The sequence below is a fragment of the Pinus tabuliformis genome, chromosome 8 (genome assembly GCF_031772625.1).
Source record: "Pinus tabuliformis cultivar Carrire ecotype Pingquan chromosome 8, CPIR1, whole genome shotgun sequence".
NCBI lineage: Eukaryota > Viridiplantae > Streptophyta > Pinopsida > Pinales > Pinaceae > Pinus > Pinus tabuliformis.
In genome coordinates this window covers 2,076,806,239-2,076,828,065 of record NC_142294.1, presented here as the reverse complement: position 1 = coordinate 2,076,828,065, position 21,827 = coordinate 2,076,806,239, and the positions used below count along the sequence as shown (strand labels likewise).

The window sequence follows — 21,827 nt, the reverse complement described above, 5'->3', positions numbered from 1 at the left end:
TGTCAGTTAGTAGAAAGAATTTAAAAGACAGTCACAGATTGGATATCAAAATATGCTAGTGGAGATAACCTGCAGATATTTTTACAAGAACACAAGGAAAAGATGGCTCATCAAAAGGACTATAGAAAGGAAAATGTTGTGTAGTCGAATATAGCTTAGGTTGATGCTGGTCACTTAGAAAATAACAACAGTGAGGCACAACCTCTCACCACTTCATTCAAATGTAATGATGTTGAAATATTGGATGGCAATAACTTAATTAGAAGCACAAAGATACAAAGATCTGAAGAGAGATAGCGAGAAAAGACAATTTTAGTAGCATTTTCTTCTGATTCGAACTATGAAGACCTCTTAATTCTGACTGTGGAGAAAACAAAATATGGCTGGTAGAAGCATAAAACCTTGGACTTGAACATTTGGTGTGTGGCTATTTGGAGTCTGTTTGGAAGCATTGAAGTGGAGCATCTTTAAGGATTGATACTTGAAACATCTCAAGAGAGTTCTTATCTTTGGAGCATGGATCATTGCCCACACTTGAGCATTGTTAAAAGCAAACTTTAAAGGTCTGTTTGGGACATTCTTGGAGCAACTTTGTTGAAGCTATGATGAAGTGATATTTTTTAGATATGAAGAAGGGATAAGGCAACAATTTTTCTATCTCGAGTAAAAAGAAGAGCACCATGACAGGGGGAGCAGTTCAACAGGGGGAGTCCTTGTGCACTCCTTTGCCATTGATGTCAAAGGGGGAGAGAAGAAGAATATTGCCATCAATGACAAAGGGGGAGAGAAGAAGAATATTGCCATCAATGACAAAGGGGGAGATTGTTGGTCTAGATTGTCATTGATGTCAATATGGCAATACTCTAGGATACTAAATGATGATGTGAAGTAACAAGTGCAAGAAGCCAAGGAGGAAAGCCATCAGGGAAGCCATTAGAAGTCAAGAATAGGAGCCATCAAAGAAGAGACATTAGAAGAGAAGGAGAAAGAGTAAAGAGGAGAAGCCATCGTAAAACTATTGGAAGCCATCATGAAGCCAAAGAGTAAGAGGAAGAAGTCATTGAAAGCCAACTAGAGAAGAGAAGCAAGTTATCAGAAGCAGTTTATAGGAGTAAAACAATGTTATCAGAGGAGTTAAGATATCGAAGGAGTTGACATATTGGAGGAGTTAAGATATCGGAGGAGCTAAGGAACATTCAAGTAATAAGTTGGAAACCCTTTAAAATTCACAACGCATGTAATAAAAACAAATCGGAGTTAACATATCTGCAGTATCGTTTTATTATATGCCACTACTCAAGAGTCAAAACCCTTGATTGCAATATGTAATACGGACCCGAAACAGTTTATGATAACAACTCTATTGAAATATCGCATCTGCTGCATCGCAAGCTTTTAAGCCTTGTCACGTTCAAATCCACCGATTGCGATATAATATGTGGACCCGCTGGACCGTTATAATACACTTTAATTAAATATTGCATCCCCCTATCGGAAGTTAAGTATCGCAAATCATAAAGAGTTGTCATAGTAAAACCTCCGATTGCGATAATAATGTGGACTCGCTGCAACATTATAACATAACTCAATATGATATTGCACTCGTTGAATCGCAAGTTTCTAAGGGATGTCACAATGGTAGACCACTGATTGCGATAGAGTTATGAATCCGACGGACCACCGATTACGATAGAGTTACGGACCCGATGGACCGCCAATTACGATAGAGTTATGGCCTCGACGGACTGTCGATTGCGATAAAGTTGTGGACTCAACAGAGTTATCAAAAGCAGTTTAATATCATATCACATCCGCTCTGTCGATAGTAGGGGCATTGGCTATATCGGAAAACAGAGCATGAGCATGACTTGTAAAACCTGCGATTTTCATTAAGTTCCGATTGCGATTAAGGTGATGACGTGGATGTGGGACCTCCATGTGGGTAAAGCCTCTCCTATGTGATTTCCATAAATAATAAGTCGACTGGATGAATATTAAAAAAGGGCCTTCCAAATGTATTTTTTAATATACAAGTTGGCCTCCCTCCAATAAATGTGTCTTTTCGATCATTGGTGAGACTCATATAAATACGAGTTAAAATTCTTCACCTCAAGCAGGATCTTGGGTATCGATTACAGAGGAAGAAAAAGTTCACAACTCGTGAACTTGAAGGAACAGAGGAAGCCGAAGTTCGAGCGGGAAAGAAGGAAGCCAAAGGTCATTCAAAGGAGAAATACACAAGAGCATTAAAGAGTTGAAGAACGAAGAAAGCCAAGACTTACTGCGCATAGGATCATTCATACAACTCGGACCTGTGTTTGACAGTGATTTAGATGACAGTTCAAAAGATTATCTAAGTATGAATAGGGTTGTTTGAAGTGAACTCACAATATAAAGCCACGACAGTCATTCCTTTGAAGCAGTCACTCCTGAAGCAGTTACCGCGATAGTGAGAACAGAGGCTCGAAACAGAGAATTATTTGGTGCAGATTTTTGAGGCTTAGTGCAACTTATTGAAGACACATTGTTGAGAAGCCTAGTTGTCCTTAGAGTTAATCTTGGAGACCATGATGCATTAGTCATCATGAAGTGACCTTGGAGAAATTGGTTGGGTAAATATGAAGAACAATGGTGACACTTTCATGGTAAGACAAGGTTGTCATTGATAAAGTAATGTGGAGACTAAGTGAAGACATTGTTGAAGATTAACAAGGCTCGTTGAAGAAGACATAGGGAGTCATGAGTTACTACCAAACATATCTAGACAAAGTATAGTAGTGGGTTGTAGCCTAGAGGGTTGGTGCCCTGAAGGTTGGAGCGTTGAAAAGACAAGGTTGGTGCCTTGAAGGATAGGGTTGGAGCTCTAGAGGATCGGTGTCCTCAAGAAACCAGGCCAGAGCCTGTACTATAGAAGGGTTGGAGCCTCTAAACACAAGGTTGGTGCTTTGAGAAGATAGGGTTGGTGCCCTAGAGGTCAGGGCCTCAAAAAAGCCCAAGTTGGTGCTTGGCCACTGGTTGGAGCCTGGGAGATTGAAGATCGTTGTCTTCATCAAGGGTTGGAGCCCTATATATATTGTACTTGATTCATTATAAAGGTTATTCCTATTGCTCATTTTGTGTTATAAATATAATTTATATAACTGGTAAAAGTAACAATTGAAAAGGAATAGTGATTCACCCCCTTCTCAGTGTTTCCATAAGAGTTTGATGATTTATCTTTAACCTAGGTTTGATATTATGGGCAAGAATTATTGCCTTTCTGGCTCTGCATTATTTTCATTTTCCTTGTGGTTTGATTATGGGATTATGATATTTGACTTTTGCATGGGGCTACTTCATGGTTGCATGTGGCTAACATTATTTCTACATACATGTCAGAAGCGATGATGAGTTATTGTCGGAAGTATTGTACAATGCTGGCTTGAGTTGGACATATTGTTAGACATAATGGGTTATCATGAGCCAATCTGATTCCATGAAACCTAGTAGGTGAAGTCACTAAACACATTTGCAGATGATTCTTTCCTTACAATCTAAGATAGATTATTGCCTGTATTATTGTCATACCTATCCATAGTACATGTCAAAGTAACAAAAAACCAACTAGTGGCTGAGTTGTGCTATCCTATTGATTTTTTTATCATAAAAAGGTCTGAATCAGAAGGGTGAAGTCTTATGGTGCATCCTGTATGGTGGAGGGACGGTGTCATATGAAAGCCACGGAGTTTAGGCTATATGTTTTATGTTGATTTTCTATGATTATATGGTGCTAGGCATCCATGGAGGGTTTGCAAGGCAGCTTTGGTTGCCTATGTAACATTTCCTGAAAGACAGGACTTCTCATTGTGAAGAAATATCAGACTTGATCCTGAAATATCTATAGTGCTTGTGTAGCCATGTATCTGTGCCAGTCTTACAATGCTTACTCTCCTGTTTTCATGCATTTTAATTATGTAGGCCCTAATCTTACAATGTTCACTCTCGTGTTAACCAACCTGTAAATTAGTTTTGATTGGTCAGTGCATTGCTGTAGCTCTTATCATCTATTTTAGTGTCAAACGCTGTGTTAACTTTTCAGGTCTTAAATTTGGAAATAATAATGAAAGAGGTTGTTTTTTCAACAAATGACACTATTCCTGACACAAGGGAAGGTGCTTTGCATTTGAACAAAGCATTCTTGATCATTCACATTTGTTTTTCTTGCAGGGAATCAAATTTCTTAAAACATCCTCTTATATTTTCCAAAGGAGTGGATTCAAAGTTCAGTTCTCATGTATGTATCAAATAATATTGACAAGAAGTGTCGTCTTTTTATTAGTTTTTTTTGCATAGTTGAAGATATTTGGTACATTAATGTTTTAAACTGCTAGGCTCTATTATCAACTCCATAGAAAAAGAAAGTTCAGATAATCTTTTAATCTTTATGTGATGAATAATTATATTGTCATGTTTGTGTCTATGGGAGATATGTTGCCAAAGCAATTTTTTTTTTGAAAGTTTTATTGAATAAACTATTATATTGAGGCATTGGCAGTTTTGCTACTACAATTCTTTATTGGTTCCTATATAAATCACAGATAGACGAAGTTAAGGGTTTTAATTGTTTAATGGATTTATTCATTAAAAAATAAATATATTGGTTTGTTCACAAGTGATTGTAAGTTGTGAACAGGATTGTCAATTTACATTGTGTATAATATATCCAAGGAGTGTCAAAGAGATCTGCAGTGTACAACAATTTACAGAAATGGCCAAATAGTATAGATAAATGAGTTCTAAGGTATAATGTTGTGCTAACAATTTGTAGTTGAAACAAAGTCCATAGATACTAGCAGCTATGAAGTATGGGGAAGTGCTAAACCCTCATCAGCAATATTCACAAGAACCTAAGTTACATGGTGTTAATTTTCTAGTGTTCTATGCTTAACACAATCACTTATACCAATTCTTCTTCAATTAGCAATCAATTTCCAATATAATTCAATCTTCCAGCAACAATAAGCAATTGTAGATAGAACAGTAAATCAAATGCACAATAGAAGACAACCAAGAACAATAGAGACACAAGATTTGGTCAAAGACCAGGGAAAACCCCAAGGGGGAAAACCCTTTCCAAATTCTTCTTCTATTAGATTGTCATCAAATGTTCAGCAGAGAGATACAATGTCCAAGTACTTCAACAATGAGTCAAAGGGTCAAGCCCTTGACCAACCAAGTCAACTATCCAATATCCAATCCAAAATGAACAATGGAGTCAAATCTGTTCAAAAGTCAAATCTGCAATTTCTGGTCAAAGTCAACAGTAGTTGATGCAGCACTAATCAGTCACTGGTCAATGGCCAAATCAGCCTCCAAAGAGCTTGGTCAAAATTTCAAAAAATGGAGCCTCCTTCCTTTAGTCAAACCTGGTCAAAACAGTCAAAATCTGCCCATACAAATTTTGGTCAAATTCAAACTTTGACCTGTGGAAACCCTAGCAGAAATTCTGAAGTCAATGCTGGTCAAACAGGCCAGAAAATATCTGTCAATGTGCCAGTCAACTCGGCCTTCCAAACAGATCCAAAATCCAAAGTCAAACCAAGACAATTCATGCTTAAAATTCCAAAAGTTAACGCTGGTCGAAGGCCCAAAATTGAAGTCAAACTTGGTCAACAGAAAAAGACTCTCTCTCCTTCACACGTGTGAAAATGAACCTGCAATTTCAGAAGTAGCTGAACCACTCAAGAGAAGAAATGGTTGATGTGATGATGCCTCCAAATGATGTGACATGAGGTGTATTTATATGAGACTTTGGAGGTTGAATTTCCTTGCCCAGGCTGACTTGAACTTTTGAGAAGTTGTGGGTTTCACATTAAAAATAATATTTTTGCTTGTGCAAATTAAATTCTTCCAAGAGCTAGTAGGATATTCTCAGCGTGAGGAAGGCTTCCCAAAGAAGGGAATTTCTCTCTGAGTTGCCAAATTTGAACACTACATCTCAACTATGGAGGAATTTCTGATTGCATCATAAGTGTCATCTCGAATGTCTCATCATCATCATCATTGCAACATATCATATCTTGTCTTTGACCATCTCTGCTGAACACTCTCGAATCTAAAAGAGAAGAATCATAACAGGGGAGATAAATTTGCAACCCTATATCCAATGACAATAGAAGAGATACAACTTTCCGCGGAGGGTAAGGATCTCACACACCTCTTGTCCACTGATCTTCCCACCTTGACCCTCAAGAGTCAAGTGGTAGAACACCTGCATCCCAGATGCTAGATACCATTTACCATAAATGGTAAGGATCAACCATGTCTCAAATCTCCTCACCCATTGGCCAGATGGGTGGCAATCCCAACAAGCCTAGCTTATGGGCAGGATGCATACTGGAGTATACTCAGTGAAGTTTCGGACTTTACAGCTGGCACTGGATACAAATTACTGTAGTAGTAAGTCACGCGTTGTGACCAGATACAACTTGCCATAAGTGGCAAGGATCAACCATCCCTCCAAAGAACGAGTGTAGGGGACAGATACAACTTGTCATGAGTGACAAGAATAGTAGAGGCCAACTTCCTCTTACACTCCGGAATTCGAGGCTCTCCACCTATCAAGAATAAGTAATCGACATATAAAACCAAAGTCAGGGGCGTAATTTGGACAACTTTGAAGTAGAGGTTCAGGTAGCATTGCTTCTTGTAAAACCAAGCTTCATCAAGTAGCTATCTATGTGGGCATACCAAGCCTTGGGGGCTTGCTTCAATCCATAGAGTGCTTTCTTCAGCCTGCACACATGAGTCTTCTTGTCATGTACTTGAAAGCCCCGAGGTTGCTCAACATATACTTCTTCTTGGAGTAGGCCATGTAGAAACACGATCTTTACATTCATTTGGTGAAGATTCCATCCCTGGTAGGCAACAATAGATCAAATGGTAATGTAGTAGGCAACTGGTGCAAATATGTCATCATAGTCCTCTCCCTCCTTTTAGGAGAAACCTCTAGCCACGAACCTCACCTTGTATATCTCGGTACTTACATCCGCACCATGCTTAATCCTGTACAACCATTTTGAAGTCACAACAAACTTTCCTTTGGGTCTTGAAACTACTTCCCATACATCATTTTTCACGATAGATTCATACTCTTTAGCCATTGCAGCCTTCCATAGTTGCTCTTTCGCAACTTTTTCAAAGGTTTGTGGTTCAGCTTGTAGGATGTTGCTCATAGCCACAACATATCCCTAATACTTGTTTGACTTCTTGTTTTCCCTGAAGGTTTCTCTGGTAGCAGCATGTCTTTCAACGTCCTCTAAAGTGTGACGAAGCCAAAGTGGTTTCTTCCTAGTAGGAGGATCACAAGGAGGGGGATCTAAGGGGTCCATGGGTTCCAAGGGATCATCACCAACATTGGTTTTTGGCCCAAGCACAGAAGGACCTTCTAGAAGATCCATGGTATCATCCTTCTGGATTCATGGTGCTTCTATCCTGCAAAGCTGTTATATCTGAATAATCATCTAATCTTGCAGCAAAACTGGCAAATTCTTCCTTTGCCTCCCCGTGTAGATGAGTTGGAAATATTCTCATAAGGGATTTTTCACCCTAGTAGCCACCTCTCTATCCTCATGGGGTGCCTCCCTCTTCCCATTGCTTTGAGCAATAAGCTCTTCATCATAAAATCTCGGGTTCGGGGCATGTGCTAAAGTGTGCAATGTGTGAAAATTTCAACACTCAAATCCTATTGCAGAAACTAGTATTATTTTTTCTCTCTGTTAATTAAATTAGCAGTTTATTGCTATGACAACAATGAAATAAACACGCTACAATCTTCACAAAAAAGACTGCGGAAAAGAATAGCGCTAGAATCTGAGAAATATATTGGCATACACATAAAAATTAACATAATTTTTTTTGGACAAATGTCCCCGGAAAAACCCAACTTGGGAAAACCGATTCAGAAGTTGACGGTTTTTATTATTATGCAATAGTGAGAAATTCTAAATACATTTGGATGGTGAAATCTGGCAATCCTACAGAGAGAAATATTGGCAAAAACCTAGTGAGGAATTTTCTTCACCCCACAAGCAATCTGACACTAAAGATTGGTCTCTGAAACCCCTCCACGAACTTCTCTACATCACCCTCTGCACATTTTTGGACAAATGTCCCCGGAAAAACCAAACTTGGGAAAACCGGTGCAGAAGTTGAGGGTTTTTATTATTATGCAACAATGAGAAATTCTGAGTACAACGCGATGCTGAAATCTGGCAATCCTAGAGAGAGAAATACTGGTAAAAATCTAGCGAGGAATTTTCTTCACCCCACAAGCAATCCGAAACCCCTCCATGAATTGCTCTACATCACCTTCTGTGCAGGCACAAATCCGTACAACCTAGATCTCACATTGAGCTGCCTCTTCATCTTGCTACTGACTCTGGAAACATTTCTTGCAGACTCTCCAAAATTCTTTAGCCTCCGGAACTCTGAAACGACTTCCTGAATCTACAAATCAAACTACCTCTTTGAGGTTTCTGCGCATCCCTTGCGCAACCTCTTTGTGGCTATCATTGCCCCTCATCAATGCATTCGCTGGATCTCGAAAATCTTCCTCCGACCTTACTATCTTTGCCCCTCCCTATCTCTGCTTCCTCTGCTGCTCTTTGGAAATCAAACTGACGAAGGAAATCAAACTCCACAAGTGTCTAAAGTGCGTGTTCTCCATCTTCCATCGACTTTTTCTTATAATCTTCTGTTGGACCTCCAACGACCAAGATGAAAACTTAATCAAGGGCCTAGATCACAAAGGAGTCAATCTGTGTGAATTTCTAGATGATTTTCACCTTATCTCAATTAATTATGATTAATTAACCCCTTTCCCTAAGTTTAGACTTAGGAAATAATTAAAAATGGGCTAATAATCTAATTGAGACACTTCTAGGTGGAATTTCCAGAAACGATTTCTGGGTTATGGAGAGCTCATGTGTTTTAGCCTCTCCTCAAAGTTTTGAGACTAGAACACCTATGATGCTACAGAAACTAACACTCCCTCTTAGCGAGGAAGGTGTTCTCTCTCCAGTGCTGCACATCCTTCCACAACACCCTGTTTCTATACCACCCTTTGTCACGCTGTTGATGTTTGGCTACTACCCACTAATTACTGCACAACTTTGATGCTGCATTTGTGATGCTGCTGACACTGCCATACTACTGCCAACTTGCATCTGCACTGCAACTCCCTCTCAACTGTTGTTGCTGCTATTTCAACTCAGAAGCATCCGAAATACTGAATCATCTGTGTCTGCTGCATCTGTCTCCCGAGTTCTGACTGCTACTAGCCACTGCACTGTCTACTGAAGAATCTATGTTGCTGCTGACTCTACATTTGAGCCACTTGCATTGCTGTCAACATTGCACTGCGCTCCTCAACACTTGACTGCTACTAGTATCTACAACTGTCACTTCGGAACTGACTGTAACATCTGACACTGATTCATCCTACTATTGAACACTGTGGGGCCCCTGTAGCAAGGTATTGATCCATGAGGAGGACATCTCAATAGACCCTGCCTAACTTCTGCAGTTCTGGACTATAGCTCCAAGTCGCCCCACCTCACTCCTAGAGGTATGGCTGCCATCATAGCGAATTCTTCCTCCAACCTAGAGGACAACTTGTCTATCTCGGCCTGCCTGCTGATCCTACTTCTCTTGCTTATCCTTCTTCCTGAGAGGACACTGCATACTGTAGTGGTCGAACTCGCCACATCTGAAGCACTTGAACTCTGATAGGTCCTTCTTCCTCTTTTACCCTTGTCTTTGACTGAGGCCCTTTGGTGCTAGGGCCACATTCTCCTCCTTTACAACCTTTGATCTGTTGCTAACTTGCTTCTACTGCCACTAATAGAGCTCTTTAAGAGAGCTCTCCTCAACTCCTCCTACTGCAAGTCGGACCACATCCTGTCCCATCTTGGTAGTGTGTCTTTGCCCAATATACTTTGGACGAAGACTTGCCAATCCTTCGAGACACTGTTTAGTGCCAACCGTACTAGATTTGATGGTTGAGGCGCTGCCCCAACAGCTGCAAGCTGATCACAGATCTTCTGAATCCTTGTTAGGAAGGGATATATGCCTTCCCCCTTCTGCTTCCTGATGCATCTAAGCGTTTCTTCCAAGGACATCTTTCATTGCTCGGAAGTACCCTGATATAACTAGGTGAGAGCATACCACATCTGTTTGGTAGTATCCTTGACAAATATATGCGAGACTATATGGTCCCAGATTCCATCCAAGATCAACCGCTTCGCCTTTGTCATTTCCTTTCTGTATTCCTTTAGCTGATTTGCATCTTGGGGAACTGCTACCACATTATCTATATAGGCTTTCACGCCATATTCATCTAGAAGGAAGGACATTCTGGCTTTCCAGATGACATTCTGCCCAACAAATTCTTTTGCCCAGCAAATATAGAAACCCTAACACGAGAGAGAGAGAGAGAGGCCCAAAAATTTTGATCTAGTTCTTCTCCTTTTTTGTCCTTTCTCAGCTTCTATCTTGAGAAGATCAAACTTGCTTGAGTGAGTGTTCAAATGAGTGTAGAAATTTCTTATTTCCCACCCCGGTTTTCAGTTTCACCTTATTTCTCCAAAATAGTTAAATGCCCTTTCCCATATCCATACATTCAACAACAGGAAAATAAATTTTGCTGAAAACACAAATTCTGGAAATATAACAGAATGCTGGAAAATGCAGAAATAGATATCAGCACATACAAACAGCCATTTAACACATTTAAACACAGTGATTTTTGGTCAAGGTGACCCTGGAAAAGCCCCCTACAACTCTCGGGGAAAACCAGTTCGAAAGCTCTTTCTTATTTTTGGAAAATGCTTTTACAGTGAGAGAAATATTCAACAAAAATCAACAAGCAAACTTTTACAACTTGTCTCATTTTCGTGCCTCACAGTCAATTGGAAACTACTGTAAGGCCTCCTCCAAAACTGTTGTACGACCTCCTCCAAATTGCTGTACGGACTGCTGTAAAACTGCTGTATTGCCTCCTTCAAAACTGTTGTACGGACTGCTGTACGACATCCTTCAAAACGCTATACGGACTGCTGTACAGCCTCCTTCAAAACGTTGTATGGCCTCCTCCAAACTGCTGTACAGACTCCTTCAAAACTGCTGTACGACCTCCTCCAAACCACTGTACGGACTGCTGTAAAACTGCCTTGGAATGTGTGCCAAGCTGCTCCCTCCTTCTCCTCACTGTCCAGAAATCTCCCTTGCTCTCTTGCTCTCCTTCTCTCAATCTCAATGTTGCACGAAGCGGGAGCGAAGCGGAAGCGCGGAGCGCGAAAGCGTCATTTTCCAAAAATCTAGGAAGCGAAGCGTCCGCGGAAGCGTCTGCTATATATATATATATTTTTATATTTTTTTGCATTTATACTCAAAACAAACATCCCAAATACCAAATTAATTGTAGAAGACATGAAAACATGCATATTTTTGCATAAATCAAGATAGATATGGCATCCATGATTCCATTGTAGTTACTAGTATGTACAACAATCATCTATATTCTAGCTATTACAAACATACATCAAATTTTTAAGCATATTATAAAACATAAAACATTTAAGCATATTATAAAACATAAAACATAGAGCATATTATGATTTATCTAGCAAGTGAGCAACTGTCAACATTTGTCATGTCCAAAATTCAAATAATAATGTTTACAAAATATGTCACTTGGTCACCGCCAAGCCAAAAAGGTTCAAAATTCAAATTCACAAGTCTACAAGTCTAATGAGTAATCTATGACAAAAAGAAGTAGATTGTGAATATATCTACTAATCTCTCCTCCTTCCACCACGAATAGAACGTGATGGCGGGCCTCCACGTGGTGGCAATGAAGAAGATGGTCCCTGTGTAAGTCGTGGCACTGGAACTGATGAAGAAGAACCCCCTGCCGTTGGTGTTGAACCATGGAACCTAGAAACCAAGGGACCAGATGGGGGTGGGGGTGGTGGCATATCAACACCCGTGTCATCATCCTAGAATCGCTCAAAAAATTCATGCAAAAAAAAAAACACTAGTTAACAAAAAAATTAAAAACATGAATTAGAGAAATGCTTTATAAGGGAAAATTGGAAAATTCATACCACAATGGACATACCTGGATAAGAGAATCCTCTAATTGCTCTAGTCGCAACACTCCATCCTCCAAATTGGGCTCCTCTGGATTCTTGTCCCAAGTCAACAAGTCTTTATTAGACTTTGCATCTTCACAGTAATGGGACAACAATCGCAAGTTGTAATGAACATAAACCAAGCTCTCTGCCCGGTCTAAATTCAACCTGTTCCTTTTAACACTGTGGATGAAAGAATAAGAGCTCCAACACCTCTCTGCAGAAGAAGTGTTTACCACCTGTGATAGCACCCGCAATGCCAAACTCTGTAGAAGTGGAGTAGGCCCTCCATGCATGTTCCACCACTCAAGAGCAAAAAAATGCTCTCGATCTTGAATTGCATGCATGCTCCCAAATGGACCAGTGTTGCTCGTATAGTTGCTCACCTGTCTCCGTACCAATGCAACCTCCTCATTATCAGGGATTAATCTACTCAATGCAGCCATATATTTTTCGTGAACCTCTTTATCTTGGTGTGGTTTTTTCCTGCTTCCCCCCCCAGGTGCTGGTGTTGAAAGCCATGATGGATGATAGTATTTAGGTGTCAAAACATATGCTAATGCATGCAATGGAATATTTAGCATTTCCCATCGGTTTTGCACCTCTTCACGAAGATAATTGTACAAGGTGGTATCTCTAGGCTCAACAATGTCTTTAATCTGCCCCAACATGCTATCCATTTGCTCATACACCTCCCCAATTACTGGTCGATCTGAATCTGCAAACTTGATCATGTAATAAATTGGTTTGGTGAATTGCAAAACATATTTAACCTGTGACCAAAAGTAACTGTCAAGAACAGTGTCCTTGACCGCATTAGCACCATCTGTGTCAGTGTTAATTTCATCCCATGTTTCAGCACACACCAGATTAGTTAAAGCTTGTCTCACCCTCACTAGCCGCCTAAAGGTGAGGTAATAACTAGCAAATCTTGTCTTTGCAATTTTAAGCAATTGCAACTTGGAGTAAGTGCCATAGAAGTAGTTTACCCTTGTATGCCCTGTGATGAATTTAATGAGCTGCTTCCCTTTCCTGTAAACCTCAGCAATCCACCCACAATCTTTGTGTTTCACAATATCATGCATCAAAAGGTTCAATGTGTGAACTAGGCACCCAGACCAAAAGATGTGTGGATGAGTACGCTCAATAATTTTTCCTGCTAACTTACAATTTGCTGCATTATCTGTGATCACTTGAACCACATTATTCGGACCAACATCTTTGATTGATTTCAATAGGAGATCTGCAATGTTTTGTGCAGTTGCACTGATGGAGGAGGAGTCATGAGATGCAATAAATACTGCACCACTAGAAGAAACACCAAGAACATTTATCAAATGTTGGTTTCTAATATTTGTCCACCCATCTGATACAATGGATACCCCAGAATCCACCCACTCATGTGTAAAACGTGTCAAAGCTCTTTGAACCTTAGCTTTTTCTCTTTCTAATAACACTGTTCTAGCTTTCTCATAGTTGGGGGCCTTGTATCCTTTTGGGGCTTCATTGATGGCCTTTACCATGTCATGCCAATAGGGAGAGCGAAGCACATTGAATGGTACACCGCAAGCACAAAGAAAACGGACTATCTTTCCATCCACATCATCCCTCCCAACAACATTAAGGAAATCCCCTATTGTTTTTCTACCTCCAGAGGTTGCAGAAGTACCATGAGGAGATGGGCAACTACCAAATTTAGAGGTTGCACTTGATTCAGAATGAGTTTTTTGTTTCTTGTTTTTTCGTTGTGCAGCCATCTCTATTTGGATGTATTTTTGTCTTTGTTCACTTGAAATGTTTGGGCAAATGGTTACCCCCACAGAACCCTTTTTTTCATCACTCTCCAACACCCCACAAAGATGCCTCCTCAGACGGGTATATGAACCCGTATATGGTTTTCCTCCATGACAACCATGAGGGCACAAAAATTTGTAAGATCCACCACCCTTTCCCCCTTCAAGTTTGGTCACATAGTTCCACAAGGGATTTGATGTACCTTTTCCATCTTGTGCTTCAGTGTCCCCTTCAAGTTCATCCCCTTCCTCTTCAAACCCTTCCTCCTCATCATACATTGGGTCACTACTATTAGGACCAAGTTCATCCCCTTCCTCTTCCCCTCTATTCCTCACCCTTGCCATCATTAAAACCAAGAGTGGAATGATACATAGAAGCCAAAAGAACACCATCTTGGAATATGGATATAGGTGGTGGACAACCTGTAAATAAAGGAGCAAGTAGAAACAATGGGAAAGAGTAGGAGAGGGAGGAGAAAAATACAATTTTTTTTTCAAAAAAACAAGGGAGTTTGGGGTTTGAACTTACCTCTTTAGCTCTTGTAGATGAAGTCCTCCAAGCTCTTGCTCCAAGCTCCTCCTCCTTCTCCTAGCTCCTCCTTCTTCACTCCTCCAAGCTCTCCTCTCTTCTCCTCTCCTTTCCTCTCTTCTCTTCTCCTCTCCTCTCTTCTCTTCTCCAACTCTCATAAACTCAAAGTGAGAAAATGAGAAGAGAATGGGGGCTTTATTCTTTTCTAAACTCACCCTAAACTGACCCTAACCCACCCCCTCATGCTTAGTTAAGTTAAATTTTAAATGAAATTAAAAAAAAAATATGTTTATTTTGCTGCCCCGCGGGTTGCGTGCGGGTTGCGCCCGGGTGGCGTGCGGGTGGCGTGCGCTTCCGGGCAGGTTGCGTGGCGCCACCTCTTGCCCGAATCGCCTTCCGAAGCGCGATTCCGGGGGCAACACAACCTATATGGCAGGAATCGTTTTTAAAACCAGGAATCGCGCCACCTCAAATTCGGAATCGCGCTTCTTTTGGAGATTCCGGAACGATTCCGCACGGGTCGCGGTTCCGGGTTAGGATCCGGGGGGGGGGGCGATTCCTGCAACCCTGCTCATGAAAGAATGAATGACCTTTTCCTCCGTTTCCTCCTTTAATCTAACCCTAAGTGACTTTTGCGGAATTCCTAAATCCAATGGTTGAAATAGATTGAGATCTAGGGCTGAGATTAAATGCTCATTTAAATCTCACTTTCTAGTTTTTAATTCACCCCACTTTAATAAAGACCTACTTAGTCATTTATTTCCAAAGTCACTTTTTCTTTCTAATTTTACATTGACTTTATTAAAGTCACTTTAAAATTAGACTTTAGTAACTTTATCACTTAAAGTCACTTTTAAATTAGATTTGACTTTATAAAAATTATAAAGTCACTTTAGGAGAAAAATTAAATTCTTTTGGACACTTTTCCTTAGGCCAAAGATCAAGGCCTTAGGGAACCACCTGTCCTCCGGTACCAAATTTCAACACTCCCTCTTACCGAGGAAGGTGTTCCTCACCACACCCATCTTGTCTCTGAAGTAGTCATGCTTGCCCCGTGGTAAGGCTTTGGTAAGAATATCTGCAACCTGCTCATTAGTGGGAATATACTCAAGCTTCACAGCGCCCTTCTGAACACAGTCTCTGATGAAATGATATTTGATCCCGATATGCTTTGACCTATCATGAAATACTGGATTCTCCGTGAGTTTAATGCAACTCTGATTATCACAGTAAATCACTAAAGGTCTCAATGGCTGACCAAATAAGCCAAACAACATCGTGCGAAGCCAGATGGCCTCACAACTAGCTAGACTGGCTGCCATATACTCTGCTTCCGATGAACTCAATGCTACTAACTGCTGCTTCTAGCTGAACCATGACACTACTGCCGAACCCAACCCAAAACAACACCCTGAAGTGCTCTTCCTATCAGAAGCACAACCTGCCTAATCAGAATCAGTATAACCTGCCAATCTCACTCCATCCCCCTGCCTGTAGTCCAGACCATAATCCACTGTCCCCTGCAAGTACCGCAAAATGTGTTTTGCAGCCACCCAGTGAACCTTCCTAGGCTCACACATAAACTGACTCATCGTGTTGACTGCAAAACAAATATCAGGTCTAGTGTTGACCAAATACATCAAGGAACCAATCAGCTGCCTGTACAATGTGGGATCCACCAACTCGGAATCCGAAGCATGAAGCTTTTTCCAGTTGGTGATCATCGGTGTCGACATGGGTTTACAATCCTCCATGTGGAATCTGCCAAGGATGTCCAAAATATACTTCCCCTGCCCCAGGAAGAAATGCTCCTCCTCTTGCCACACCTCCAAACCCAAAAAGTAATGCATCAAGCCGATGTCCTTCATCTCAAACTTCGCCGCAAGGTCTCTCTTGCAGTGCTCTATGAGTCTCTCTGCACCTGTAATGACCAAGTCATCCACATACAACACCAGAATGAGAGGCTCCTCACCTATCACAATATAGTAAAGGTTCGGATCTGCCTCACTCTTTGTGAAACCCATCCCCTGCAAGTACGTATCTATCCTGGAGTACCAAGCTCTGGGAGCTTGCTTCAGGGCATAAAGGGCCTTCTTTAGTCTGCACACATGGGACTCCTTCCCATGCACCTCAAAGCCCTGTGGCTGCTCAATGTACACCTCCTCCTGTATGAAGCCATTGAGAAATGTAGTCTTCACATCCATCTGGTGGATCTTCCAACCCATCTATGCTGTTATCGATATAATGGAGCGGATCAAAGTATATCGATCCACGGGAGCGAAGGTCTCCTCATAATCAACTCCCTCTACCTGGGAGAACCCTCTAGCCACAAACCTTGCTTTGAATTTCTCAATGCTGCCATCTGCAACATGCTTTACCTTGTAAAGCCATCTGGAAGTAACCACGGATTTGCCCTCAGGCCTCGGCACCACCTCCCAAACATCATTCTTCATGATAGAAGAATACTCCTCCTGCATGGCCTCTCTCCAGACCTGCTGGCTAGCTGCCTCCTCATAGCTAGAAGGCTCAGAGTCAAGGATGCTGGTAGCCATTGCCATATAGCTACAAAACCTCTCAGGTGGTCTACTCTCTCTGACCGGCCTCTTAGGCTCAGCAACAGACGTGGCATCTCTCAAGGTGTCCTGAAGCCACTTGGGCTTCCTTTTCCCTGAGCGTACTTCTCCCATTGGAGAATGAAACTCCTCCTCCTCACCATCATCAGGAGCCTGAACTCCTGATGGTCTGTTTGCTGTCCTCCTGCCTGCACCTGAACCTGTAGAAGTTGAGGTACCGTGTGAACTGTCCATCAGTGGACTCCCTAGTGAACTGCTCTGTGAACTGCTCTGCATGCTGCCCGGAGCACCACCCCTCTGGCTCGGCGAGCCACTGCTCACTGACAGACCTGACATCCTCATAGATGTACCTCCGGATCCTCCTGATCCCTGCACACTGGATCCCTGCAACTGACTCAACTGCTGCTGAGGGTCTGGCTGATCCAGATACCCTAACTCCCATGATCTCCTAAAGGCCCTGTCCTCCTCGAACTTCACATCCCGCCTGACAACAACTTTCCTCTGTGCAGGAATGTAAATCCGAAAGGCCTTTGAGGTCTCACTGTAGCCCACAAAGATACCCTTCTCTGCGGTGGGCTCTAGTTTGGTCCTCTTCTCCTTGGGTATGTAGGAGTATGTAATGCACCCAAAGATACGAAGATGACCAATATCAGGCTTCTTCCCAGAAAAAGCCTCCTCCGGAGTCATGTGCCCCAAGGCACGATGCAGACTCCTGTTCTGCAAATAAACAGCTGTGTTGCAGGCCTCTGCCCACAAGAACAATGGCAACCCCTGATCATGTAACATGGCTTTGGCAGCCCCTCCGATGGATTTGTTCTTCCTCTCCGCAACCTCGTTTTGCTGGGGGTTGTAAGGAATAGTGAACTCCCTCCTAATGCCTGCCTCCGCACAATAGTCAACAAACTCTCCAAGGGTGTACTCTCCCCTATTGTCCGACCTCAAGGACTTGATCTTGCGACCTGTCTGTGTCTCCACAAGAGCTCTGAACTCCTGAAACCGCTTGAAGACCTCACTCTTGGTCTTCAAGAAATAAATCCAGGTCCTCCTGGAGTGATTATCAATGAATAAAACATAGTACTCATATCCACTCAAGGAAACATGAGACATCCGACCGCTCACATCGGAATGAATCAAATCAAGAATCCCAGTCGCTCTGCTGTCACTGCTGGGAAAAGGGGATTTGGCAAACTTGCCCATCGCAGATCCTCTGCAAGTATCAAAGTGATTAGTACTGAAATCTGGCACACCTGTAGTGATCTCCCGCAAGGTCCTCAAGGCTCCATGATACATATGCCCCATCCTGCGGTGCCAAATCTCACACAGCTCAGAACTGCTAGCTCTGTTGTCGGTACTACTGCTCAATGCCAAAAGGGGCTGGAATGCAAACTTGTACACCTTTGCATGGCGTACACTTATCACTCTAGCTGAATCAGCTAGAGTGCCCCTGGGATACATCAACACCTGTCCTCCCCTGAACAGTACCTCATATCCTCTGTCCTCCAAAGCTGAGACGGATATGAGGTTCTTCCTCATCCCTGGCACATAAAGAACATCTGACATCTTCAAGGGAGGTTTGGACTCCCTCTGAAATGTCAGTGTCCCCACACCGACTGCTCTAACAACTCTGTCATCACCGAGTACTACCTCTATATCAGTGTCACTCTCTGAAAGCTTTGAGAAGTACTCACGAACTCCTGTCATGTGACGTGAAGCCCCACTGTCCACATACCAAATACCCGAAGATGCTCCGCTAATCGAGGGAAAAGCATGCTCCCTCTGAACCTCTGTGGCAGGTGATCCTGCACTAGAGGACTTACATGCAGTGAACGCAAACTCTCGGTCAAAAGGATTTGCAAAGTCCTCAACCTCTGTTGAAGCTGCCAAGCTCTAGTTCTTCCCCTTCTTCTTCTTCTTCTCCGGACACACAACTGCATAGTGTCCCATCTTTTGACAATTCCAACACTTCACCTTGGAATAGTGCTTCTGTGTGTTACCCTGTTTACCTTTACCTTTGCTTTTTCCCCCACCATTGCTTGTGGAAGCCTGCTTCTTCCCTTTGCCTTTCTTGCCTCTTGCCAATAGTGCTACATCCTCATCCTGCTCAACTGGCTTGGCTGCCCCAAGCTGACCTTTCCTGATCTCTGTCTGAATGCAATCATCCCAAAACCTCTCCCATGTGGGAAGGGTCTCACGTGCACAAACCCCATCAGCAAAGTTCATCCATGAACGGGGGAGGCCATTCACTGCAATCCACACCAACTCAGTGGGTGGAATGACCTCTCCAACTGCTGCCAACTCATGTCTCACATTAGTAATCTTTGTGAGATATCCAGCTGCACCAATGTTGCACGAAGCGGGAGCGAAGCGAAGCGCGAAGCGGAAGCGCGAAGCGCGGAAGCGTCATTTTCCAAAAATCTAGGGAGCGAAGCGTCCGCGGAAGCGTCTGCTATATATATATATATTTTTATATATTTTTTTGCATTTATACTCAAAACAAACATCCCAAATACCAAATTAATTGTAGAAGACATGAAAACATGCATATTTTTGCATAAATCAAGATAGATATGGCATCCATGATTCCATTGTAGTTACTAGTATGTACAACAATCATCTATATTCTAGCTATTACAAACATACATCAAATTTTTAAGCATATTATAAAACATAAAACATTTAAGCATATTATAAAACATAAAACATAGAGCATATTATGATTTATCTAGCAAGTGAGCAACTGTCAACATTTGTCATGTCCAAAATTCAAATAATAATGTTTACAAAATATGTCACTTGGTCACCGCCAAGCCAAAAAGGTTCAAAATTCAAATTCACAAGTCTACAAGTCTAATGAGTAATCTATAGACTATGACAAAAAGAAGTAGATTGTGAATATATCTACTAATCTCTCCTCCTTCCACCACGAATAGAACGTGATGGCGTGCCTCCACGTGGTGGCAATGAAGAAGATGGTCCCTGTGTAAGTCGTGGCACTGGAACTGATGAAGAAGAACCCCCTGCTGTTGGTGTTGAACCATGGAACCTAGGACCAGATGGGGGTGGGGGTGGTGGCATATCAACACGGTCATCATCATCCTAGAATCGCTCAAAAAATTCATGCAAAAAAAAAAAAACACTAGTTAACAAAAAAATTAAAAACATGAATTAGAGAAATGCTTTATAAGGGAAAATTGGAAAATTCATACCACAATGGACATACCAGGAGAGCATCCTCTAATTGCTCTAGTTGCAACACTCCATCCTCCAAATTGGGCTCCTCTGGATGCTTGTCCCAAGTCAACAAGTCTTTATTAGACTTTGCATCTTCACAGTAATGGGACAACAATCGCAAGTTGTAATGAACATAAACCAAGCTCTCTGCCCGGTCTAAACTCAACCTGTTCCTTTTAACACTGTGGATGAAAGAATAAGAGCTCCAACACCTCTCTGCAGAAGAAGTGTTTACCACCTGTGATAGCACCCGCAATGCCAAACTCTGTAGAAGTGGAGTAGGCCCTCCATGCATGTTCCACCACTCAAGAGCAGAAAAATGCTCTCGATCTTCAATTGAATGCATGCTCCCAAATGGACCAGTGTTGAGCGTATAGTTGCTCACCTGTCTCCGTACCAATGCAGCCTCCTCATTATCAGGGATTAATCTACTCAATGCAGCCATATATTTTTCGTGAACCTCTTTATCTTGGTGTGGTTTTTTCCTGCTTCCCCCCCCAGGTGCTGGTTTTGAAAGCCATGATGGATGATAGTACCTAGGTGTCAAAACATATGCTAATGCATGCAATGGAACATTTAGCATATCCCATCGCTTTTCCACCTCTTCACGAATATAATTGTACAAGGTGGTATCTCTAGGCTCAACAATGTCTTTAATCTGCCCCAACATGCTATCCATTTGCTCATACACCTCCCCAATTACTGGTCGATCTGAATCTGCAAACTTGATCATGTAATAAATTGGTTTGGTGAATTGCAAAACATATTTAACCTGTGACCAAAAGTAAGTGTCAAGAACAGTGTCCTTGACTACATTAGCAGTAGCACCATCTGTACACTGGTTAATTTCATCCCATGTTTCAGCACACACCAGATTAGTTAAAGCTTGTCTCACCTTCACTAGCCGCCTAAAGGTGAGGTAATAACTAGCAAATCTTGTCTTTGCAATTTTAAGCAATTGCAACTTGGAGTAAGTGCCATAGAAGTAGTTTACCCTTGTATGCCCTGTGATGAATTTAATGAGCTGCTTCCCTTTCCTGTAAACCTCAGCAATCCACCCACATTCTTTGTGTTTCACAATATCATGCATCAAAAGGTTCAATGTGTGAACCAGGCACCCAGACCAAAAGATGTGTGGATGAGTACGCTCAATAATTTTTCCTGCTGCCTTACAATTTGCTGCATTATCTGTGATCACTTGAACCACATTATTCGGACCAACATCTTTGATTGATTTCAATAGGAGATCTGCAATGTTTTGTGCAGTTGCACTGATGGAGGAGGAGTCATGACATGCAATAAATACTGCACCCTTAGAAGAAACACCAAGAACATTTATCAAATGTTGGTTTCTAATATTTGTCCACCCATCTGATACAATGGATACCCCATAATCCACCCACTCATGTGTAAAACGTGTCAAAGCTCTTTGAACCTTAGCTTTTTCTCTTTCTAATAACACTGTTCTAGCTTTCTCATAGTTGGGGGCCTTGTATCCTTTTGGGGCTTCATTGATGGCCTTTACCAT

General features: G+C 41.8%; 1 protein-coding gene across 2 annotated transcripts in view; it reads left to right on the top strand.

The window, feature by feature from the left end:
* Positions 1–21,827, top strand: part of ABCC13 (multidrug resistance-associated protein 11) — a 547,614-nt gene that overhangs the window by 124,074 nt on the left and 401,713 nt on the right. For both annotated transcript variants that reach the window (XM_089375024.1, XM_089375023.1), the window contains exon 7: positions 4,207–4,273. In XM_089375024.1, the coding sequence (XP_089231150.1) occupies positions 4,207–4,273 (67 nt within the window). The remainder of the gene's footprint in view (positions 1–4,206; positions 4,274–21,827) is intronic.